The 26,026-nt window shown below is 41.2% G+C and overlaps 1 protein-coding gene across 14 annotated transcripts in view; it reads right to left on the bottom strand.

Annotated features, from left to right (window-relative positions):
- Positions 1 to 790: 790 nt before the first annotated feature.
- CASK (calcium/calmodulin dependent serine protein kinase) overlaps positions 791 to 26,026 on the bottom strand; it is a 392,568-nt gene continuing 367,332 nt past the window's right edge. For 4 of the 14 annotated variants that reach the window (XM_033104205.1, XM_033104254.1, XM_033104299.1 and 1 more), the window contains 5 exons: positions 20,162 to 20,242; positions 19,976 to 20,056; positions 17,277 to 17,479; positions 9,790 to 9,873; positions 791 to 6,345 (listed from right to left, as the gene is read on the bottom strand). In XM_033104205.1, coding sequence (XP_032960096.1) covers positions 6,169 to 6,345; positions 9,790 to 9,873; positions 17,277 to 17,479; positions 19,976 to 20,056; positions 20,162 to 20,242 — 626 coding nt within the window. In that variant the 3' untranslated portion in view covers positions 791 to 6,168. The remainder of the gene's footprint in view (positions 6,346 to 9,789; positions 9,874 to 17,276; positions 17,480 to 19,975; positions 20,057 to 20,161; positions 20,243 to 26,026) is intronic. The other 10 variants (XM_033104220.1, XM_033104244.1, XM_033104224.1 and 7 more) reach the window with 7 other exon arrangements.

The raw sequence follows: 26,026 nt of genomic DNA, 5'->3' as shown, positions 1-26,026 counted from the left end.
CAGTAGCATTATGCCTTTGGTGCTCTCTACATCGAGGGTCAGAAGTCTGCAGAAAGATGACTTGGGATTCTCTAAATCAGAATCAATTTCTTATGTCTGAATGTGATCTAGACTCTTCTATATAGTTTTGGTAGGATGACGTTTACTTGGGTAAAGCAATTAATTGCTCTTAGTTTGTTTCCTTAATATGGGTCTTCTTAGCATGAGCTGTGAGCACACTGGGGGTGTGTGTGTTTGGACACATGCAAGTGTGGGTGTTTGAAGCCACCATGGTTCTTTGCTTGGGCAGAGCCAGCGCAAGGGCAGGGAAGGGAGGGTGTAAAGTAGGTCATTGAGGCACATGAGGGGCCGTGTCCCAGACTCCAGCCCGAGACCAAAGCAAACCGCCTAACACCAAGGGCAGCAGGCTTCCTCCCCAGGCTTTCTATGCAAGTGTCAAACAAAGGACATGTTTTCCATGCTGGGCGCCTACACCACTCAAATCAATTTAGACTTCTATTTCTAGGAGCTGTCACTACTTGGATTTTTTTCCTTTTTTTTTTTTTTAAAACTTGAAGCTACTTCAAATCTGTATCCAAATGCAAGCAACTAAAATTGAACAGCTCTCGTGGCACTGTCTGCACCAGCCATGCTGAAGAGGGAGACTACCCGGGTGGACCCCGGGAGCCTGGGAGCTGCCTTCTGCCTCTGGCCTTTGTGGGAGTGAGAGGAACTCCCTCTCCCTCTAAACCTTGTGTGGTTTGTCCCCAAGTTGTTTGGCTTGTAATCTGAGGAGACAATTGCCTTTTCGTGTTTTATACATTTTATTCATACATTTCTCCAACTTTGAAATGACAAAAACCCAATTCTATGTTTTCCCATTACACAGCATCCTACAAGTATGTATATTCTACAAGGAATACTATGGAGTTTCTCTTCCTCCCCTGTCACACAAGAGATAACTGATTAGGGTTCCATTGACTTGTACTGTACTGGCAGTGCACCAGCGTTCTGGTAGTTCTGACGACAGGGCAAAGGGATCAGGGCGGGAGGGCATGTGCTAAGGCATGTAAATAGATACGCACAGAGAGAAAGAAAAGCGGGACATTTACAGAGAATCCGAACCTTTCCGATCCCTTCACCTCCTGGGTGTTGAAGGACACCTCCTGCACAAACGCTCTTGCACGCTAAGGCTTTGCTGTACCCTGCAAATACTTACAATTGGATACGGTGAAATATACAACAACCATTAACATTGCTCTCTTTTTATCACTGAGACAATACTTCAAAACCTTTTATAAAAAGGCAATTATACATACAGAAAAAAGAACACGTTGGCAAAACTTTATGCAAAACAACCCCAGAACTGAGTTTGAATGGCGACGCGCCTGCATTGCAATTAAACGTGATGCTCTGGTCTGAGCACGTGAGGCTCGTGTGGCCTTCACATCAGTAACCCTGCCTGCTGCCCCTGCAGCTTTCCCACCTGCCTGCACGGTTGCCACTCCAGGACACAGCTGAGACTGGAAATCAATTCCCCTAATTCTTGGTCTCTTCAAAATGAAAAAAATAGGAGGGGCCGCTCACTGTGGAGGAACGCCTATTTCTCCTCCCAAGCAGAACTCCTTTTAAGAGACTGCACATCCTGTGGGTCCCGAGACCGTCACCGCCAGACCTCTATTGGTGAGAACACTGACATGTTCCCTCGGCCACGCGTCAGAGAGAATGGAGCTAACGCATAAGTGGCAGCGAAGTTCTGAGTTTCTGAGCATACAGATATGGAGTTGTGCTTGGGGCCAGAAATGAGGTCTCCTGTGTGGTGACAAACATCTCTTTCCATTTTCTTTTGCTTGGTCCATTTGCACAGGTTCAAGAGAGTTGATGGAGGGTCAGGTGAGAGGTGGTGGGAGCTCTGGTTTTTCAACTCTCCCCTGAAGAGCTAAGACTTGGCAGTGCCTGTCCTAGAGATGGCACGGCCCTCCTCCTCCCTCTGTGGGCTGGGTCTGCCCACCTTCTGCAGCCCAAGAGTGGCAGAGAAAAGACCAGATAAAAGGGATGTGGATTGATGAACCTACACTTCCCCCTGTCTTCCACTTCCTGGATGCATGTTACAGCTAAACTTCACTAAGCTGGAAGACCTGAGACTTCCAGTTGCTCCAAATTTAAGGCAAACTGATACGGGAGTGTGGGCAAAGCCAATCAAGCATGAAGCCTTACGACCATAGTCCTGTAACCGAAGACACCAAACGGAGAGGAAACCCTTACTTCGAAAGGGGTAAGAGGAGTAAAATTCTACCAAATGAAATGATTCATGATTAAAGCTTGTAGCCCTTGTGTAAACTGCAGGGAGAAGCAAAATGTCCTTCTAAGAGGAGAATTAATTAGGAGGTGCAGAACAAGAGAAAAGTGCACAGGGACCTTTAACCTATAACATGCCATAATCCGCCTCAGTATCATAAGCCCTTGTAAAGAGGATGGAATTAGGAAGCTGTGTTCAGTTCTGGAACAACCTCCCCTTTCCCTGCCGCGCAACACACATGCGCAAACACACACACACACACACACACACACACACACGTTTGATGGTAGGAAACAAGTAGGAGGGATGAGGACATTAAGGGGCTTGTTTTGGAATGCCAATTGCAAGGTGCCTTCTCCTCTTTCCAAGGAGACAGCATGGGAGGCATTATAATTAAGAATTTATTAGTCAAGAAAATTTCTGGCTAGCTTTAGCAGCATGTTTTCTCTGCACCAAGTTTAGAGACTGACCTGAAATGAAGAAAAGGACATCACATTAGTGAGATTGCTTTTGGCTGCCTGTCCTGAAAGGGCAGTGTCCACTCTGGGCATCTCCCCTGTCAGTTTCCCAAAGTGTGGCTCTAATGGCTACTCTTTATCAAGGAATGAACTCGAAGCCTTAATGAACAGATAAGTACAAATGATTTAAAAACAAACAAAAACCCTCCTCTGCAGTAATGAGATCAAAGGCTTTAAAAAGACAATTGTAGCACTGGACCGGCTGGCTCCAGCAGTGGGAGATGGAATTGGACCTGGGGAAGAGGACCACTTACTGCCTTCTTCGTGCGCTGAGAGCTTTACAGCATCTTTAGATATTCCACCACCAATAGGATGGGCTTGGAAGATGCCTCCTGAATGCAAAAAGCAAGAAGTAGGTCATCCATTTCTTTTCCTCTCTGAGCAAATATTTTAAACCATCCCACCTGACAGGAGATACATTTAATTGCATTTTAAGGGCTACCATATTATTTTGACACTGGGAAACTTCCAGGTGAACTGAGTGATTTTCCTTTTTAGTGTTAAAATTGAATATAATGCATGTGCAAAGTAATTACTGCGTTATGACTAGAAAATCAGGACATTTCTTCTTTTAAACAAATAATTCAACATATTAAAAACACCCCCTTTTTGCTGTGGGGAGTGGGGTTGGGGTGGGGTTGAGAACCCTCAGGATATGCCTCTTTTGACCGGTGATAAGATTTAATAATCTAATCATTCTCTCTGGTATTTAAAAGGAAAAGAAGATGATTTTGCTGATAGAAGGAATAAAGAAGCTTTTTAGCATTTTTCTGACAGCTTAGTGGACAATTGTAATGTAGCAGCAGCAGCAGCAGCAGCAATGTGCTGAAATTACTCTGAATTCAGATATTTAAGTATTTGCTGCTAGGTCATAAAGACACTGCTTTAGAGAAGACATGTATTAGTGGAATGGAACAGATGACCTCTTTGAGAAATCAGACAGAATGAGTTCTGGGTGCAGGAGTTCTGCCATCTGCACAATGGCAAGAACAATGCCTACCTGTGTGCTTCCCCAAGGACGCATAAAGCCATCGAGAAGGGAGGACTGGTGCTACAATGCTTCTCAATTCTAGGACCACAGATTTAATTCAGTATTTCTCTTCTCTTTCTTTGCTTGATCCACGTTTATCAACATGGCAGATGGCTTAAGCCAGGCACTCTCAGCATCTCTGGAGATTTGGTCTAAAAGGGCAAGTGGAGGTTTGGGCGTTTCTACCAGAGGGAGGAAATTTCTGTTCCCCAAATATTAGCTGTGTTCTTCTTGTGCTTCATTGGAAAAGAGGTAGAGCCGGCCCTTTCACACTGAGAAGAGCCTGGATTGTGGTCAGTACCATCACGGGAATGACTATCTGGCCTTGGCATCAGATTTGAATCAATCCTAACACAGCCCTAAACAACTCTTGGGGTTTCTCTCTCCATCCAGGGTGTCTCGGGTTTGGTGGTTTGGTCACCCTATTGTGGGGCCCCAACAGAAGCAGTTCACTCAACATCTTGTTAGTAAGTTGCAGACTCATCTGGTCACTGACAAAGGACAACATCGGAGGAAAAACGTCAGTACTGTTTAATAAGAGTAGGTGTTGGGGGGATGACACGGTTTGAAGAGTATACAAATGTCTTCTCTGTGTGGTCCTTCAAGAGTAGCTGTTCAGCTCAGAACACACCCTGCACATCCTGCCAAGGCACAAAGCAACGAGCCTGTCTAACCGACAAGAAGCAAACACGATGGTACTTTTTCAAAGATCATAGGTTAATAGAACCACTGCACACACCCTGATACTGTAATGAAAAACCTTCCACTGACCTCTGGCCAAGAGTCAGAAAACCCCAGCCTGAATCTCCTATATTGGAAGGACGTGACCTCATGGAAGGGTGATGAGATGGTTAATGTCTCTAAAGCAACAAGGAAAGATGATTCTCCTGTGCCAAGGGATATAGCAAGAGGAAGGAGAAACCACAGATGGCCTCTAGTGCACTGGTGGCCCTTGGGTGCATTGCATGTGCTCTGGGAGCCACGCATGGTCTGAGCTGCGCTCTGGCAGAGTATTTTGTTGTCCTGCCAACTGATAGTCACTCCTGGGCCTTCGATGGTTCAATGAGCATCTAATGGATTATAAAATCTAGAAGATTATCGGCTTGTGAATCTGAACAAACCTATAATGAAATGAAGGACCCAAAGGCATTTAATTATTGAACACATAAAAGGAAGTATATTTAAAAAAAATTGGTCAAACTGTCCTGTTATCATTTTAAAGGAATTTACAGGGCTGTTATAGATTGATTATTCTTTTGGAATAATTCAGTTTATAGCAAATGCCTAAACTGGTTTCTTCATTGCACAGTATATTCTCTTAAAATGGGTGCTTTAAAACAATTACATACGTATTAAAAATCCTCATTTCTTTGCTTAATTAAAACGTTAGTACTCTCAGACAACACAGATCTGAAATGGTGAAACCAGCAATTCCCCCTCCCACCTTACAACAAATTAAATTGAGACAAAATTACAAACACATTTCACTACATGATTATTATTAATAAAAATCAGTTTTTTTTTATAAAGTTGCCCAAAATGCAAGGGATGTGCATAGGTTTACAACTTAGTCATAATAGCATTTGATTCTTATTCCCCTGGGTGTGCCCCGTGAACGGAATGTACTTGGCTGTAGATTACAGATCGTTTTGTCCAACACAGACACACCGACGGCATAAACGCTCGCGACTGTCCACATGCATTAAGAGTCAAGACCCAACTTCAAATCTCTAAAAGGTTTACAGGGTGCTTCAAAGAGACAGTATCACATTATCTGGATGTTACATAAAGGACTTAAAAAAAATACTATTCTAAAAAAAAAGAGAGAAAAAAGGCCTTTAAAAATTTATGACTGTTTTGTAATCACTAGACTGATTATTTAAAATAAATAAAGGAAAGAAAGATATTCCAATTCATAAAATCAGACTCTAAAAAGAATGTAGTGTTCCACCCCCAGTCAAGGTAACAGAATCATTGTTTATTATTATTAAAATAGATTATAGAAAGCAGCATCTATTTTGTGCAGTTTTTAGGGGCCTTGGAAATAAAAAGCTATGATTTCCAAAAATATAACATTCCAAAGGATTGAATAATACATACATTTAAAGATACATTTTATTAAAGTTTAGGATAACTGATTAAAAAAGATACTGTCTCTTTAAATTAGTGTGTAATTGTTTTTCTCCTCCTACCTATTCTGACATGACAATAATTATAAATGTAGGTCACACTACAACTAGGTAGTCTCTAGGGACCACGACCTGCTGACACAAGGCCGATAACAAAGAGGCGTTTCCATGTATGAGGTGGTTCCCAGTTATGTGTCATATCTGGGGAGAGGCCTAATAGACCCAGGAGACTGGGACCCACTGCGGGGCTGTGCACACGAGCTCGACGGCTTCCTCCAGATGTCTGATTGTCTCATCAATTTCATTGTTGATAATTGTGAGATCGAAGTAGTGTGCATATGTTCTCTGTAAGATATCAGACTCCTTCTGCAGACGCTGAAGAGATTCATCCTAAATGGTAGGGATGGGCATTGGAGAAGGGAAAAGCAAAGAGAAGAAAGAAGTCAGCTGGATTCTTCCTTTTTTCCCATTTCTGCTCGTCCCAGTGTCAGAAACAGTCAAGGCCAGACCATGATGTGCCACACTTGGGCTTGAGGCCAAGTCCGCTTCGTGACAGAGGAGACGACAGTGCCTGGGATGGCAGGGTTACAGAAATACTGCTTACAACCCAGACTGCTCACCATGCAACAGGGGACTCCACACCAAACCGGACAGACCAGAGAAAACACACTCTTCAGCAAACACATTGCCCCACCGGGTCTGGCTGTGCTTATCCCAGGGTCAGCTGGGGACCGACTAGCATAGCTCCAGCTGTTCTGTCCTCATTCCTCTAAGCCAGGCCTGCCTCATCTGGAACCACTCTCCCGTTTGGCAGGAGGGCTTTGGTGGTGAGGTTGGAGCCCTACCTCTGCCTTCCCTTGGTCCGCTACACTCCCTTATACTGGGCCCCAGAGCCCAGCTGCATTTGCACCAAGAAGCCCCGGCCTCTGGACAACGAATTAAGTTGCATTTTTCTCTTTTCTATTTAGAGGTTCAACATGTTCCAGGAATTCAATTACATATAATGGCCCTCACTCAATAGCAGTGGATGCCAGAGGCAAAAGCTTTTTGGATGTTACAAATAATCAATGAAATAAGGCCATTTCCCAGATACAACAGCAACTGGCATCTGAAGAATCCCCTCAAATTGGTCTGTATTGGAAATGGCCAAATGTCATTGTTCATAAAAGCCCACACCTCTCAGGGAAAACACTCTGAAGAAAAGCAGCCCCTGAACTCTAGGGAGCTTTGCTGCAGTAAAGGACTTTCCTTAACTCCCATAACTTGCTACAGATTTTTAGAACTTTCACCAGGGTGAGCGCACAGTAGGAGGAAATTCCGGGTCCCTAGTTTGTCACGTGAGCCTAACTTTACCTCAGGATGGCAGTTCTTTTAAGACAGGGACCTCTTAAGTCTGCCTTTGCATTTTCACAGGTCAGATCTTGTTATGCTGAACTTTCAATGGACAAGTTCGAATTTGAAACCAGGGAACTTTGTAAGTGAAATTAACTGCCTCCCTCTCCCCCAACACTAGGTAGGTGAGCTATTGGGCTGAGTCTTAAATGTATATAGGTACAATTAAATACCTGTTTACTTGATTAATATCTCTCTCCTCAGAGCATAACCTTGTCTTGCGTGCCTGGTCGTCGCTGTGCGCAGCACTTGGCATTATGCCTTGCACATAGTAAGTACTTAATAAAATGTTACCGAAAGAACAAGCACTTGGCTGACTAATACTGGCCGTTATAGGATTTGATGAGTGTTAAATCTATAATCAAGAGACAGAGCAATTCTACTAGGAAATGGGGGCCCATGATGACAGAGATGGATCTCCAGAAAAACTACAAGATGTGGTGCTTTCAGGGACCTGGGAGCCGTGGCACCCAGCGCTGGCTTAGGACCCTCCTCGTCTCTGAGGCCCATCTGTTATTTGTAAGAGACTCTTCCTGATGTGCCTGTGGGTGAAGATTTCTGGAAGGGGGATCCAAAGTGACATTCGATTGATTCCATCACGGCACCGCAGTGGGGATGGATGGACACTAGGGAAGTTGGGGATTCAATGTAAGTGTCCTACCTATTTTGTCATCTCCTACCAGAATTTCAAAGCAGGACATGGCATGCTTTGGATGTTAGGTGATAACTACTACCATGTTGATAAGACCTCAGTTATTCATCACCTTCTAAGGTCATATCAATATACTTTCTGCTTGCCCTTAAAAAGCATAGTATTTTCACTGTGGCTTTACAATAAACACAATGCCAAAGCTGCATTTTAGGAAATATGCACTCACCCAAAGACAGGAGTGCTCCCTACCAGTATGAGAAGGAACAATTTCTACCATATGTCACTCTCCGGGCTAAGAGATTCTACTGCAATATTTGGTCCTGAGCTTCAAAAACCACTAGGAGAGCTTATGATTTGCTCAGAAAGCTGGGCAGATGAAAACATTCAAGAAAATTTATGGCTGAGAGCATCAAATTTTTAATGCAGTTCTCTTTATAGAAAAATAAAGCTCCCTCTTAAGGATCTTATAAGATGAAGCTATATTTGTCACAGTTTCTTCCTTGACAACAGCTTGTCTGTGGGCTTGACTTACATGTGAGCAGGATTTAACTCAGTGAAAACAAAATGCCTTCATTCTAACAGCAAAAGCAAGGATTTGTGGTAACAAAATGTCTACATTCTAAATCTATGAAAATAAATAAGGGTGTATTTTCATCACCTCCTAGCTGGTACTTACAGGCAATTTTCTGCACCATTTTGGCAGCTATGGAAAATTAGTAAAAAGGGCAGGAAAACAGGCAAAAAAAAAAAAAAAGAAAAACAAATAAAAAAATAAAGCAAAGATGATAATTCAAGAAAAATACATGGTAACCAAAGGATAAGAGCTAACCATAATGTGGAGTTTCAAACACGTTTCCGTATTAAATAAAATTTAAAAAATAGAATTTACAGAGGAATACACCTTTTGCAAATGAAACGACAAAAAATAATGACTGAAAATATAAGTAACATAGAAATCTAAATATTTAATTTTCCTTAAAGGTACACAAAGTGAAAATTTCCAAGCTTTGATTTTATCGTCATAAGGTCGGACGTTTAGGCCCATGTTTACTGAATAGAGCCAAGGCCCTGCAGAAGTAATGGTCTTCAGGATAATTTGTGTAGGAGTCTCTTCCTACAGCAGGTAAGCACCAAGCACCAACACACACCATAACTACCTTCTTATCTGCCCAGCAGTATAAGGCCTTCTAAATCAGCCTGGTAGAAGATGTGGGCAGCCAACTCTCGCAGTCACCATCTGTGGCAGTTGCTGACGTGAGTTGGCCTAACAGGGGACAGAGCTTATTCCTAGGTTTGGTAGTCTCCAGGGGCCTAGATAGAAATTCTGCAATGGGTTCCACTCCAGAGTCTGCCTAGGGGGACCTGGGCAGCCCCACCAAGGTCCTGGATTCCTTAACAGCTCGCTTCAGGCAAAGGAAGCCTTGGCCCAGAGCTGGGCTTGGGGCTGCCAGGAAAGCCTCTGGGCTGGAGTGGTGAGTGTTTTTAAACTCTGACTTTAAAAGTAGACTTACTGATTAGGATGTCATAAGCTGTCTGTGCTGGGGACTAAGGCTTGAATTTGCCTAATGACTCTGATCTCAGAAGAACCACACCTCTCTATACAGCTTAATTTCTAATACTGAAAGAGCTATTTCCTCACTCTGGAAATCTTCACGGCCAGCATCAAGCACAAAGCAGAACTTCACTTAGTTGTCCCAATGAGGTGGGGCTTTGGTCTTGAATATACAACGCAAATGGATCCTTACTGTGGGTGGGTGTGCTTATTTGGGGAGAAACTGATCAATTCTTACCTCATTCAAACCTGGAGTAATAGTTGGTGCGGCAATAAAAACAACAAAAGGAGCAAACTCGGCAGTTCTCAGGACCTTCAGTGCCTATGTAGAAATAAAAAAAAATTGAGACTTAGAAGAAATAAGTAATGTAACTTTCAAATGAGTCAAAATTGACACAACTGAAAAAGCCCTTGATTCAAATTTTTGGCAAGGCATTATTAAATTTCCCAACTTTACAGATGACTTACATTACTCCTTTTGTTCCAAAGGATAGACAATAGCCATCAGCAAATAAAAGGTGACAAATTGGACATTTTTCTTATGCATCTCATGAATCAATCTGACTTATTTTTCTTCAGAAAAGTTAACACTGATTATGTTGGTTAATTTTCATTTAAACCGGTTATTAATTGTAGCCTGAATTTCAGTTTATAGGAAATGCATTTTGGGGTAGATTGGGACCAGCAGGCTGGCTTACCACAGATCTAGAGCCCACTTCACATTTCAAATTTCAAATTGCTAACAAGGATTGGCAAATCCTGACCACTGTTACTGTGAGGCTGTGTTCGCAGCTTATGAGTTGCCCTGATGAAAGACCCCCCGTGAGCTCACGGGGAAGGGAGACCCTGTCCAGGGCTGGAGTCTGGTGCCACTAAAGGAGCTATGTGGCTGTGGGCAATTCGTAGACCCATGAGGAGACACTGCATTCAAGGGGGAGGGATCTCTGAAGCCCCTTTCAGTTCCCTCCTCAGGCCATCAAAAGCCTCTAACTAAGCTATAAGTTTGCATGCACACACTGTGTTTCTCCGAAAATAAGACCTAGCCAGACAATCGGCTCTCACGCATCTTTTGGAGCAAAAATTAATATAAGACCTGGTCTTATTTTACTATAATATAAGACCCAGTCTTTATAATATAAGACTGGGTTTTATATTACTTTTTGCTCCAAAAGATGCATTAGAGCCGAGTGTCCGGCTAGGTCTTATTTTCAGGGAAACAGGGTAAAGCTGACATCTGATGGTGCAACAGTTGATTCTGGTAAGGGATTACTGCTTCAGCTCCTTCCCATGAGGACATGACACTCCTAGAGGTTACAAACTCCCCTCTATGGAACAAATCTCAACATACACAGGCACACAATTCACAAGTGACTGACATATAATCAATTTGTAGGCATCAGGGGTAAAAATCTTGCTGTCCTTTATACAAGAATTTAACATGTCTATTCTGTTATCCACATTTTGCTTTCTAAATGGCCTTTCAACTGCTTTGCCGTATTCTTATGCATCTCATGAATCAATCTGACTTATTTCTCTTCAGAAAAGTTAAGACTGATTATGTTGGTGTTTCCCTGAAAATAAGACCTAGCCGGACAATTGGCTCTAATGCATCTTTTGGAGCAAAAAATAATATAAGACCCGGTCTTTATAATATTATATAAGACCGGGTCTTTATAATATTATATAAGACCGGGTCTTATATTATAGTAAAATAAGTCCGGGTCTTATATTAACACTTTTTTGCCTGGCTTATTGTAGTAGCAATTAGACCAGTCGCTCTGTCTCCAGTTTTGCTCCGTTCCAATCCATACAAAATGATCTTTCAGAAATGCAAATCCCAACGTATCACTCCTCTGCTTTAAACCCTTCAACAGCTTCCTCTTGGCCCTGGGCTAAAAAGCACAGTCCTTAGTATAAATGTCAGATCCTTCTCTCAGGAGCTGACCCAGGCTTAGTAGTCAGCCTCTCTCCGCCCTCCATGCACTGGCCTTGCTGAACTACTTTCAGTTCCAGGAAGGCCCCAACTCTCTCTGGCTTCCTGGCCTTTTTTCTTCCTACTCCCTCTGCCTGGATCCTCCATCTCCTCGTCCCTGCCCCCACTGTCCCTTTTGCTTGGCTGAGTGTTTACTGAACAGAGTACTGATGTTCTTTTCTCTGGAAAGTCCTGTGTGAGCTCTGAGCTGAGGTCAGGCGCCCCTTCCATGTGCTCCGGACGCACTTGCACGTATGCACCTATAGTACCCATCACACTGGAAACGCAAGTGCCAGGATACTGGAGGGTAAGTCTCTTGAAGGCAGGGGTGCATCTTGTTCAGTTGTCGCCCTCATGCCTCAAATGGAACCTCGCATAAATTGTCTTTATGATAAAATGAAAATGTAAGACAGTACATATAATTTGTACAAAATCCATTTCGCCTTTTGAGGCAAGTTTGACTACAGGGCGCTATGCTTTCAAGGCTGAAGGGACTCTCTTGACCTCTATGAATATACAGGAACGTAAGAGGCAAATTGGATAATAAAGGTTTTGACTTCTTTTGTGTGTGTGCAAGTTCACTTTCATTAGGATTACGTTTGTGAATTTTAGTTACACAGTATCTCCTTATGGGTTAAGGGAACCTGGCACATTGTTTTACCTGTCCATCAAAGTGCTTTAAATGTGAAAGTCACTGGCTCAGATTCCTCTTGTGAGAAAGCTCTTCAAGCATGCATATGTTTACATTTGAAAGAGGTTAAATGGCAATCTCTTTGCCAATCTTTTTGTGACTGAAGACTTTAGCAAGGAATAAACATGAAAAAATCCATATATAGCTCAATTGAGCTTAACAGGGATTTTCCCTTAGAACGTTCTTTTTGTCAGTATTATCTTGGGTCTTTTCTTCTGTCCTTCCTGTGCTTGTAAGTCAGGTGATTACAGGTCAGTTGAGACATAAGGCTCCTCATCACTCCACACCCACCCACAGCCAGCTTCTGGGCAACTGAGATGGGAAAAAATTCCTAATGCACAGTTCCTACCCTTGTTTCCATCCCTGAAACTACTCCCAGTGACAGATGGAACTCTACACAGCCTAGATGCTGAATGGAACCCATGGATAAGGTCCATGACACCTTAGGCATGAAATGTTTTTTTTCTCTGCTCGGTCACCCTAGCCTGATAGCCACCCAATTCTTTGAATATTTTCAGTTCTAGCCTTCTACCATATTGCAATGCCAGAAAACACACTACTCAGAAAACATTACCCTTCTCTGTGCTGCATGTACATCCTTTGTTTCTACCCGTAAAGACATGAAGGTCATTCCGCACTGACTGCACGAAACTGTCAAGGAACACTGTACACATCACACCGCCTAACAGCTTTGTGCCTAAGAATCAGCTTATGTTCCTTTAGCAATTCATTCCAAGGAAAGAACTGGCATACTTCTGTTAGACGAGAATTACATGACCCATGACATTCCCCTTTTTGTCCTGGTTGCCAGGAAGTTTAGAGCTAAATTTCCTGTTTATCACAGTAACTACTGTAGCCTCTGTGGTTAGCATATTTGCTTCCTCTTCCTTTTCATGGCTTTAATTTTCTATTTCTATCCCATATTATTTTATTTTCAAAAACTATAAGATGCCTCAAATCCTGACTGAGATTTTCTTGTCTAGTTACCCTTATGTCTTCAGTGGAGCTACCACATTTTTCCTCAGTTATTCTTGAAGGTCTCTGTCCTCATCCTCTGCTTTAGTTATGGGTCTCAAATGGGTGCCATTTTTTGTGCAGTCTCAGCTTGCCCGCGGTTCAGGGTCACTTCAGGGACAGGAAATGGAATTGCTTCACAATGATTCCCCTCCCATAGGCTGTTAATATGTGACTTTAAGATGATCTCTAAACCCATTTCCTTTCTGACTTAGGATGAGACACAAATTTGTCTCATTAATATTCACAGGCAAATATCTCTTTTCTGAATCCCAGAGAATAGGGAGAATCTAGCAAGATCACTGAAAACACACTGGATTCAAACAGCCAAAGTAACATTCATTTAACACTTAAAAGTTAATTCTTTAGTTTTCTTTTGGGGAGATAAATTGATTTTATGTCTCATCTGTGGTCAATAATTAATCTCAGGTTACCATGCTCAAGGAATAAAAACTCATTTGACCAAGTATCTGAGATGCAGATAACTTGAAGACTTATTTGGTTTGCAAACTTAAAATACATAACAGCAAGCACCTGAGTCATTTGGTACAACAATCTAACGGTTTAAGGAAAAGCACAGTGACCCCGGAAACCATCTTAAGAGAGCCAGCTGATTTCACAAAACAGCCCCTGGTCCAGAACCTAGCTGTTGTCTTATAGTCCAGATTCCTAACAAGACTGCAGCTACACCTTGATGACAACATTTCCCTTTGTGGATAAAAGCAGAAGCACAGATATTCTGCTACTCTTAACTTTTTAATGTAACAAATGGATATATCAGAATAAAATTAAAATTTAAAACCATCACAGTAAGTTTTGATTACACACTGGAGCTATTAGTTTCAGCTGTAGGGACATAGATTATTTTCTGAGCCATGGCTGTTTCCATGAGAAATAAGTCCCATAGTTTTTCTCAGGTTTGACTGCCTTCTAGATTTTTTCTAACTGTAAACAAACAAACAAACAAACCCAGATTTAAATTGTACCACTACATACAAGTGGACCAGCTGAAGGACTCTCAGGGTTAACTCTTCTAGGACGAGACAGTGAAAGGAGGCTGGGATTTATTGTAAGAAAAGTAAAACCCAAATCAACACTGTTTAAGTTCAAACCTCATTTTCAATCGGCTGTAAAACCTTGGTCAAGTCATAATTATGTTAAGCCTTGGTTTCTTCATCTACAAAAGTAGATACTGGTATCTTTATTTTAGGGTTATAAGGATTAGGTAAGGAGTTCTAACACTTGGGGAAATATAGAGCTCTATAGGCATACAACCTATTATCATTGTTTTTAAAAGCCAGGTTATAAATTTTCTTCTAGTTTAATGTCTTTATAATGGTCCTCTAGGTTTCAAGTTGGACCACAATGTCTTATCATACAGTATTATTAGACATGTGTTCAATTTGGCCTGAACTGTCTAAAATAAGTTAAGATGGAACGAAGTATTGACCTGAACTAAATGAGCTGAATGCTAGTGTCAGGTGGTCTTTATATGCTCCATATGTAGTGGAAGTAGTGTCAGGAGTGGTAGAAGTGAAAGGGTTTTTAAAAACGCCACATGGCATTTCTCCCGTTATGGACAGTTTGTGATATACGTAGAGGAAGGAATTTCATCCTCACCAGCTTGCCTTCTTATGTGTATTCTTAGCTCCTGGCACAATGCTTGGAATATAGTAAGTGCTTAAGACAAGCTGGTTGAATCAAACTGTCCATGAGATACAGTAGAGGGGGTAACCTAACAGGCTGGGGCGGGGGAAAAGGGGCGTGGAGAAAAATGTCTTAAGGAGAGAGCCTCCTTGGAGCAATGAGGTTCTGAGTGACAGCAAGTCGGTCATGGCCACGGGCATCCTGAAGGCAGGATACGGGCCTTACTGAACCTGGGGAGAGAGTGGGCTAAAGGCAGAGAAGCCCCAGGGCGAAGCCCAGTAGGTGCAGACTCTGTGGGCATCTGCAGCAGTACCGATGGACAGAACAGTCAGTGTGAGAGCAGAACTGCGCATGAGTCTAGACAGGTCATGCGTGGTCCCGAGCGGGAGAGCCTGGGACCAGACTGGTCAACCAGACCAATGAGAGGAGCAGGACCTGAGTGATCCCTGTCCCCAGGGCCGCAGGCCCAGAGAGGCTCAGGCAGACAACAGGGAGCCTATGGCCTGCCGTCAGGGGTGGGTGGCCCTGAGAGATTATGGTTCTGAGAGCTGGGATCACAGGAAGCAGGAGAAAATGCAGTGAGCTCATCCAGCAGTCAGGGGGAGCAGGGAAAGTGCCCAGCCCAGGGCGAGGGGTGTTGTGGTGCCCAGTGCCACACGTAAAAATGACTGCTGTGGACGTCCTGATAAGGCTGAGAGAGGTGTGTCCCACTCAGCAGTGCAGAGCAATGCATGACTGTGCAAGGGCAAGGGCACAGGGCGAGCTGGACGCTCGGAGTGGAGCGGTGGCGGCAGCAGCAGCAGCAGCAGTGGAGTTGGCAGCAGCGGCAGCAGCAGCAGGTAAGGCAGAAAGCCCTCACAAGTGGACTTAGGTAATGCAGAGGGGGTCTGAGGAGCCCTGCAGCCAGCATACTGCTAGAGACATTACTACCAGCAGAAAACGACGTTCAGGTGAAGACCAGTGTGGAACCCAAGGAGAGGATGCCGAAGACCAGGACCAGGATTGAGACTTTGCCTCTAGCCACCCCTGGCCAGAAGGTTTTTCCAATCCCTAGTGAGGAGGGATTAGTAGTTAAACAAAAATCAATCTGTGTCACACATCATATATTTAGTTCTATACAGGTCCAAGTTAATTGTTAAGTCAACTGGATAGTGTTCATCCTACTGGTACTTCCCTCCCCAGCCCCTTAACCAGATCCCAAGTTCAAGAAGCCCATCAGATGCTGTGAAGCGGAAATGGGTGAACCCACTGGCCCTGATGTTAGGGTCTTGGAGCAGAGTAACTGAACCGTTAGGCTCCAGGTCACATAGACTCTGGCTACGCAGGTTCCATCCTCCCTCTGGGGATGGCTAGGGGACCAAGTCTCACACAGTGGCCCTGAGCAAGGATCTTCCCTGCCTGGGACAGCCAGGTTACCCCCTGATGAAATGGAGCCCACTTTAAGGGAGCTGGTCTACCATTTCAGCAGGTGGCATGCTGATTCTAAGTGATAAGGGACTTTTGGTACAGACAGGTCTTAGAAATGGCAGGCCCGTGAGTCACGGGGCACGCAGAAGTCTCTCCTGTAACCTGCCCTGATGTTTACAACTCCCAAATCCTTCCTACTGAGCTTTAAGTCCTACTTCCGCTGAGATTGCCCTCAGAGATGAAAAAATAGCTTGTCTGTATTTTTGATGTAAAGGCCTTCGGCTTTCTCCTTTGCAAGTTTAGTAATTCCCATTGCTTCTAGCATAGGACTTATCTACAAATCATCTAATCATCTCTGCGTCTGGCTCTGAGTCCTCTGCAAGTTCTCCATATCCCTCTTAGCTTTAGCTCAGGGTCAGGCATTGTCCTCAGTAAAGAGATGGCAGAGGCTGACAACCACCACGAGGCTGCATCCCAGCTCCGTCGGACATCCCCCACCCCCAGAGCCAGGCTCGCTCACGCTTGTTTTCATAAAGCTAGTGCTGTGTTTCAGACCCATGCCCTAGGATCAGAGTTTTTCACTGAGGATTAACATAAGATGCTGGCAGAGGCTCAGATGGTCCAGCGTGAGCTGTACCCAGGGAGGAAAGGTGGTTGTTGGGATAACAAGTGCCAGAGTCTCATCCTGAGGTTAGAGTACTGTAGGATTTCTGGCAGGCACAGACCCAATCAGGTACTTTATTGAGCTTCTGAGTATAATGAGTCTCATAAAAGAATAGTCTCTCTTCCTATATACATGGTGTGTTCACTGAGTCCAACGATTAGTCAGTTTGCAGTCTAGACTGTTAACCCATGATACCTTCATTACTGATACTTTCTGGTAGTTTGTTAAATTATTATGCGACCCAGGACATTCTGATGGCATTTTTGATTTCAGGACCTGAGCTTAGCATGCGGGCAGGACGGCGGGGGGCTAGATGTGGCTGGGCACTACCTGGGGCTCCACGTCCAGTATTGCAATCAGCCCCTGCTCATGGATCTTCCGGATGGTCTCCAGTTTTGTCCCATACATCGCATCCTCGTGACTGCCATACTCCAAGTATTCATTATTAGAGATGTCTTGCATCATTTGGTCATGAGATACAAAGTAATAATTCTTTCCATTTTCTTCATCTTTCTTTGGAGGTCTGGTTGTATCTGCAAAGTCACATGTTAAGAGAAGTTTAAATGGCTGAGCTTATGAGCCTACATTCCCAATGGACCTACCCAAACCCAATCTCTTCTTAGAAGCTATGGATTATTTAGTATATGTCTTAGGCCCTGTTCCCACCCCCAGTAGCTTTGTAGAAGTAAACTTTAGAAGTCATATTTATCTGTGTGACATCAGACCACAAATAGCGAGTGAGTTGTTTGGTTTGGTGAATCTTTCAGTGTTTAGATCAGATCTATTTCATTCCTTCATGAGTCACCACAGGAGAAAGACACTAAATGACCCAAGATTAACACAACTCACTGTATGCCTTAATGCAGTTAGGCATAGGGAAAAAAGAAGAATTGAAAAAATGGAAAAGCACATAGGGCTATCTAAATTTAAATAATTTAAAATTAAAAATTCAGTTCCTAGCCTCATTAGCCACATTTCCAGGGTTCAAAAGCCACATGTGGCTAATGGCTACTGTACTGGACAGTGCAGATACTGAACACTGTCAGTAGTGGAGAAAGTTCTATTGGATAGTGCTAGTCTACAGCATCTTGCAAAAGGAGAATGTTAGAATACAGCAAGAGGCATACTATATTGCAAACACAGTGACCTTAGCCAAATGTGGCCATAGTAGTTAAGAAAGACCTAAACCAGGAGATGGCAAACCTATGGCCTGTGGGCCAAATGCGGCCCGCTGCCTGATTTTGTAAATAAAATTTTATTGGAATACAGCCATGCCCATTTGTTTACATATTGTCTGTGACTAATCATGCTGCAATGGCAGAGCTGAGTAGTTGTGACGGAGACCATGTGGCCCTCAAAGCCTCAAATATTAATTATCTGGTCCTTTATAAAAAAGGTTTGCTGACTCCTGACCTAAGTGAGTGTAGACTAAAATACCTGCAGTAGGTCCTAGTTCTGTGGGATACTAACAGGACCAGTATTCTACAAAATACACTTTAGGAAATTTTTTTTTAGACAAGCCAGGAATATTGGTTTTAATTTTCTTTTCCCATTACCCCTTTCTTCTCCCTCTCTTTCCTCCCTCCTCTTTCTCCTCTCTTTTCCTTCCCTTCCTTTTCCTTTCCTTTCCTACTTTTCCCTTCCTTTCCCTTTCATTCCCTTCCCTTTCAATTTCCTTCCTTCCTTCCTTCCTTGCTTCCTTGAGTGGCAAGGACAAATTTATGCTATGCTTTGCTGTGCATGGGTCTAAACCCATGGGGAAGTCCCCCTCTCCTGCCCCAACTAGACTATTAGAACTTCCAAGTGCTCATGGACATCAAAATGTGGATGTTTTAAAAAAGAACTTTTGGGGTGGCTGGATGCCTCAGTTGATTAGAGCATGAGCTCTGAACAACAGGGTTGCCGGTTCGATTCCCACATGGGCCAGTGAGCTGCCCCCTCCACAACTAGATTGAAGACAACGAGCTGCTGCTGAGCTTCCGGAGGGGCGGCCGGATGGCTCAGTTGGTGAGAGCGCGAGCTCTCAACAGCAAGGTTGCCGGTTCAATTCTCACATGGGATGGTGGGCTGCGCCCCCTGCAACTAAAGATTGAAAACAGATTGAAAACCTCGACTGGACTTGGAGCTGAGCTGCACCCTCTACAACTAGATTGAAGGACAACGACTTGGAGCTGATTGGCCCTGGAGAAACACACTGTTCCCCAATTAAAAATAAATAGATAAAAAGGAACTCTTTCTCTAGGCACATGAAAAGCTGAAGGAATGGCATACTATGTAGATGCTGTACTATCTTCAGTCATCTCAGTAGGTATATATATATATATATATATATATAATATACCGGGGCCAAATATTTCAAAGAGTAGACATGACCGAGGCCAGCAACAGTATTCTTTAAAAGCAAGCTACTTTAGCGGCAAGTGACTACTATTTACCCAGTATCTGCTAAGTGCTTCACATGATCTCAAATCCTCTTTATATCTCTAGAGTTACTTCATTTTATAGTTGAGGAAACACAGAGGGCAAGAGGTTAAGGATAAAATAGAAAATAAGGGGAATAAAAATATTACAGATTTAAATTCTTTATAATAAACAACTGATAGCACATTGATTGGGTTTTAAAAGTGATAGAAGTCAACCATTTAGGTTGACTGAGTAAGGAAAATATTGTTATATCAAAGAAACTATTCTATCATTAAAACCTATTTTTCTGGAGAATAATTAATCTGGGTAATGTTTATGACATACTGTTGGAAAAATTAGGTTACAAACAGAATGAAATGTGCCCAATTTTGTTAAAAAACAATGACAAATACACACACAGAAGCCTGGAAGGGTATACAATGAAATAGCTACTGGGGGAGTGGGGTTGAAAATATTAAATCATTTTCTTCTTTGTTCTTTTTAAGATCTTCCAAATTTCCTATAGCGAACAGTTATTACTTATGTAATCAGAAAAAATACAGAAATTACAATATTAAAAAAGTACTAGGAAAAATATAATTAAAAGAGAGTGAGACATGGCTTACGTGGAATAGGGTACGCAAACCGGTCTGGGTGCTTTGTGATGAGGGTGTTTTTTATGTGTCTTCTCCCAACACCATGTGCACCTGTGTCATTTTTTGAAAAGGAAGTTAAAATTGACAATTGTTAATTATATTCACAAAATGTTTTGAAGATGAGAATAAGAAAGCCACTTCCACAATCAAACTTACCTAATAAGACTAGTGTTTTCCTTTTGAATGCTGGCAGTTTTACTACTTCTTCATATGTAACAAGATCTAATTGATCAAACACTAAAATGCAAAGATTTAGAAGAAAGGTAAATTTACAGAAGGACTATTTCATGTATGTAAATTATAATTTTAGTGGCAAAACCAAAGTAATAATAAACCCATGTCTCAAAAAATATAAATCCAACTTATATTTAAGTTATATAACCTTTTGAGAGAAAATTTCATTTTTAAGCCCATGAAAATGCACTTTAGAACCAGGGGCATCCAAAGATACACTGAGCACATGCATAAAAGTCCAGTTCTAAAAGATACTGCATATCTTTTCATGCAGTATCCAACAAATCATATGAATTCATTCAAAACCACATGCTGTTCAGATTTTTGCAATTCTAAGATATCAGCAATACTAAAAAGAAAAAGGTCTGCAGACAGTGACCAACATGAATATAGCATGAATGCAACTAAAGTTAACCAAGAAAGAGGCCAACACCATTATTGCTAGGGATGGATGAGAGATGCATGGACAGCTGGTCTTTAACTTCATGGTTCTTTCTTTCAACAGAGTTGCAGAAGGTAGCATGGTAGATTCTTTCAAAGTCAAATTCGGTTAACTATGATTTTACAAGCTTTTAAAATGAGCATGTCACAGTTTTATTGTAACCCAGCTATCCATTTGACGGAAAGTCTTGGGAATGTGAGTAGGGGTACATGCTTTCCTGGGCCCCAAACTTTGTCAACCTGTGTACAGTAAATCAGGATGAACAGAATGGAAAGAAGCATGAAGCAGAGTCTGAGCTTGGAAACCTTTGCAAAAGGGAGTTCTTGAATCATTCCAGACTGAGAAGAAATACTTTAAAAAATATTTTTTGGAAACCTGCCTCTTAACCAAACTATTACAAAGACTTTCCCGAGAGGATGATCATTCCTGTTGAAGTTCAAGGTAGTCCAATTCTCGCACATTTGAAAATTCTCACGAAAGGGCTAAAACCATGCATCTATGTTTCCTGTAATATTTTTCTGCATAGTAATAACTAAATGTTGTCAGGCACACACTGCAATTTCTTTTTTGAAGAATATGAAATAAGCTCTGATTTTAGAGGAGTTGAAATAAATTCTATAGAATGGATTCCCTGGTGTAATAAAGGAATCTTGGGAGCTTCAGTCAGTCACTAAGAGAAGCTTCTACTTCTCTGAAACAGTATGGCCAAATATTAGCTCAGTCCTTAACATTTGTGATCTTCCCAGTAGCAAAGAACCTTAAAATACAAAATAGGATACTCTGGAATGCAACAGATCAGAAACAAACAAACAAAGGATCATTCCGAAAATATTAAGAAAAATAAATACAATATGTTAAAATAAGGGTTAGTGCATGTTAATGGGTGTTTATGCTTTTGTTGTGTTTTGATAACTTGATTCCATAAAGGTTGACTGAAAGTCTTTAAAGCATATTCTCTACCAACAGCTGAAAACCAAGAAATGCTTTCTGTGTTTAGAATGGCAGACTCACAAAATTAAAATGAATAGGAGGTTCTCTTCCTAGTAAACCTAGCTAGTCATGCTACAGTGGTAATGGAGTGACGAGAGTTGCAAAAGTAAAAGCAGGAGTGCTGATGGCATTGCTTTTTATACCTACTGCCCTCAGTGATATTTTCCATCAAGAAAAAGTACGCTTATGAAAGAGATGCATCAACAAGCAGATATATTTTAATATGTAAAAATAATCAAGCATCTCACAAAAGAGCAAGATGATGATGACACAAGTTTTCTGAATGGTATACACACACCTTGTCCTCTACAGAGCCCTAGCTTCAATCCTACTGAATTAAGACTTGTCATTTTTTAAAAACACTTAAGAATGAGTTAGATATCAACCATCAACACCACAAACAGATGAACAGATATGTGGCACATCAATATCTTAACCATAAACAAGTAGCATGAAGAGGTTACTCTGGTCTAAATGAAATCAACCACATGGTCGTAGGATTGAGAAACAATAAAAAAAAGGATATTTTAAAATAAGACATAAAAGGAATACAAGGAGAACACTTAAAGACTGGACTTTTAAAGGTTTTAAGATGTTCGCTCATTAAAAAAAGGACTTAGTGAAAGGAAACCGTCAAAAACAAAGAGGCATAGTCACTCAACAGGTTACTTACATGCACAGAGGCCATTGGGAGTAAGACAGCATGAAAAATGTACAGGGGTCATTGAAATATGGCTTTTAATATATTAGTAAAATAAAAGTATAATATGCACAAAAGAAACTTTACCATGCAATATTCTAAACATGAGGCAAATAAACCACATTAAGAAACAAACTCATTTTAATAAAAATTCAACAATATCCTTATATAAAAGCCAGTGGGTTTTATATACTAGCATACGCATAGAAATTTTGTCTGGGAATAGTTACAGGAAACCTTCTTTAGGGAGTGCAGGTGTGGAAGCCTTTTGTTTTTTTGTTTTGTACCTTCCTGTACTATCTGCAATTTCTAATCACGTGTGCCTATTACTTTTATTGTTTAAAAAGAAAAACATCCACAGGGCAGTGAGATTATGGGCCACTTTTTGCTGTCTTTAGAGTTCTCTGTATTAAAGAAAAAAATTATAGCTTTTAAAAGCCAACAGTACTAATTTGTGACATTAAGCATAATTTAAACACACCTATGAATGGCATTGTAGAAATCCTCTATGTTCATATGATGTATGTAAATAGGGTATCTCAGGATATTCAAACATCTCATAAAAATGAATTAATGAATACTTTTTTTCAGTTTCCATTAGTAACTTGATCTCGAACTGATTTTGGATGTCCTAAGGCTGAGGAACATCGATGCCTCAAGATTATAGTTCTTCTAGCAGCATGACAATGCTTCTCCCATCAAATTTATGTGGCTAAAAACTTTTATGCATTGCAGCAAATGTATTTGCTGTAAACACTACATAATCAAATCTATTCCCAAGGCTTCAGAAATACTGTCTGGCATAGTTTGTTCATATTACCCGGATTTCCTGGTAAGCTATTCAATATTCATGAAACTTTTTAAGTATTTAGGTAACTACTTTCCAGTTGACTGTTTTTTGTAAATGAGCCTTTAACATTGATTCCTTGCCTCAGTTTTGGAAAGCTAGAAATATCTTCAAATACCGTACAAACCACCAATTAGAAAAGACACTGCACACTGGCAACACTGGGCTGAATGCACACTCAAAGGTTTTGTTTTCCCCATACGCACACGGTGTTTAAAATAATTTTAATTAGTTATCACATTTAAATATCAGATATTTAACATGAAAATCTGGGTTGCTTTCCCTTGAAAGGACAGAGGATATGGTAACACGAGGCCCAGAAAACTACTGCTTAGGAAAATGCCAACGATAACAAAAAAGTGGTGGTGGTGGGTCTCCCCCAACTTTTTAGTTCTAAGTTTACAAGAACTTAGCCAAGTCCATGGTTTTGGATAGGAGGTATAATGTCAAAAGAGAAAAAGCAATTCTATTCTATCCCTTTGAGGTTCCTGCCTTCTTAATCAAGGGCAATACCCTTCAAACTTGATAGGCAATATTTACCAGAGCTAAAGCCTGAGATAAGGGAAGTGAATGAGTACTTGGCTTCATTAAATGATACCCATTTGTCAGGTCCAGTGATGAAAGAACCTGAGATCCACTGAATTTTAGATTAGAAACTATATCCTTGATTGACTAAGTGATCCCCCCGTTTTGAGGCCCACAGGATCCAAGTGATTTGTGCAAGTTGCAGGGTTACTCATGTGTGTTAATTCCTGGTCCTATCTCAGGTTGCCCATTAAGCTTACAGGTGCATTTGCCGGACCACGGAGCATCACCTATGATGAATCAGGAGAACGGAAACAATGGAAGATCAGTGATGCCCCAGCGGTCAAAGCATGGAAAAAGGGAACCGTGGAAAAGACTGGCCGCCAGACTGGATGCTGATTCTCTGGCATTTTTTCCCCCATTAGTTTCAGGTGTGCGAAACAATGTAATAGTTAGACATTTACACCCCTCACAAAGTGATAACCCCCCTCCCACAATCTACTACTCCTCTGACATCGTGTATAACTGTTACAATTCCATTGACTCTATTCCCTATGTTGCACTCCACATCCCTTGACTATATATATATATATATATATATATATATATATATATATATACACATACACACACACACACACACACACACACATACATATATACATTTAATTATAGTTGACATTCAATGTTATTCAGCTTCAGTTTCAGGTTCTCTGGCAAAATTCTTGATAGCTAAATTCGATAGTGAACAATTCAATGGATTCTTTTAGAGGTTCTAGTTTTTCAATCAATTGGCTTTGTATTTTTCCTCAGAGCCGAATTAAAGAGTATTGGCAAATTGAATACTCATGTCTATGTGCCCTCCATTAGTATAGTATAAAGTTAATGATGAATTGACAGCCTTAGTCATTTCTTTGCTTTTCTAGGTTTAAATTAATTTTAATGGCAACTATCTATATCATTTAAAATTATTGTAAAAATTGCAAGGAGATATATATCTATATAGATATATATCTATATCTATATCTATATCTATATATATATATATAAATGTTGACACATCTTGTGAGCCTCTTAGAAGCTGATGGAACTAAAGGTGGTGACTATGGAACGGAGCCTTGGCAATAACCATTGATATTTTGTGTTAAACATTTGCTGATACTACAGTGAATTTCTTCAGGTAGTACTCCTTGAGCATTTACAATTAATAGTTGCTAAATTATGTTTAACTTGCTTTAAATATTTCTTCCCTTTATAAAACAAACCAAAAAAGCTATTATCAGACTAGTGCTCTGTAGTGGCATATAATCAGAAATGATAAATTATTGGAAATAAAAGTGTGGTACAATGTACCTAATGTGAAGGGCCTCCTCATTCAACGGAACCATTTAAAATTAACACATGTGGCCACTCACATTAATTCCACATTATACAGTACTTCAAAATGTTTACTTTTACCCTCTGAATAAGAAATGAACCATTCAGAGTTTCTAAATAATTTTTCCTATTAATGCTAATAACGTGTTATAACATTCTACAGAGAGAAATGCATTTCATGTTTGTCAGGAACATTATATTGTCAATTTGGGTCTGCATGACAGTATTAGCTTGATTTTTTGTTTTGCCACATGTTTGATTTTTGGAGTTTTAATTTCTGAAACCTTGGGAACGAATCTAATGCCAATGTTGGAACTTGCAATTCCTCAGAAAAACTTCTTTATAAAAGGAGTCATATTAAGAAGCTATTGAAAATAAGTAAATACCACTCTATATATCATCATGCACTTTCTTTAAGTTATATCCTGTGAGTCTTCTGGGAATTCTACTGCAATGACAGATCATGCTTTTTTGGTATTCACTTCAATTTTTAGCAAACAAGTGAATATTTTGTCTTAAGTTGATGCAAGCTTCCATATAGACAAATGTACGAGGAAGGGAAGGCCAAGATAATGCTCTTGGTCTTTGAGGAGCCAAGGAAATACCATGAGGGAAGAAGCCAAGTCACAGAAACTGACCAAACCAGGTTAGTATCCAATGTCATTTGTGCTTTTTCAAACCAGTCACCGAACCATTTGCAGCATAGCTCTCTAGTAAGAGCACAGCTTTGCCCTTTGAAATGTGTCCTAGGGCCAAGTCCAAGGGCCAGAGAGGAGCCAGGAGCAAGGGTATTTGCTCAAGACCAATCTCAGCAAGGAGGCAAGAATCCTGGTGACTTAGCAAACTCTCAAGCTCTCATTTCTCAGGGGAGGACTTAATGTGCTGGGTTCTTTTTGTTCCAGAAAA

The sequence above is a fragment of the Rhinolophus ferrumequinum genome, chromosome X (genome assembly GCF_004115265.2).
Source record: "Rhinolophus ferrumequinum isolate MPI-CBG mRhiFer1 chromosome X, mRhiFer1_v1.p, whole genome shotgun sequence".
NCBI classification, from domain to species: domain Eukaryota; kingdom Metazoa; phylum Chordata; class Mammalia; order Chiroptera; family Rhinolophidae; genus Rhinolophus; species Rhinolophus ferrumequinum.
Note: the sequence above shows the minus strand (reverse complement) of the source record. Positions and strands in the feature narration are given on the sequence as shown.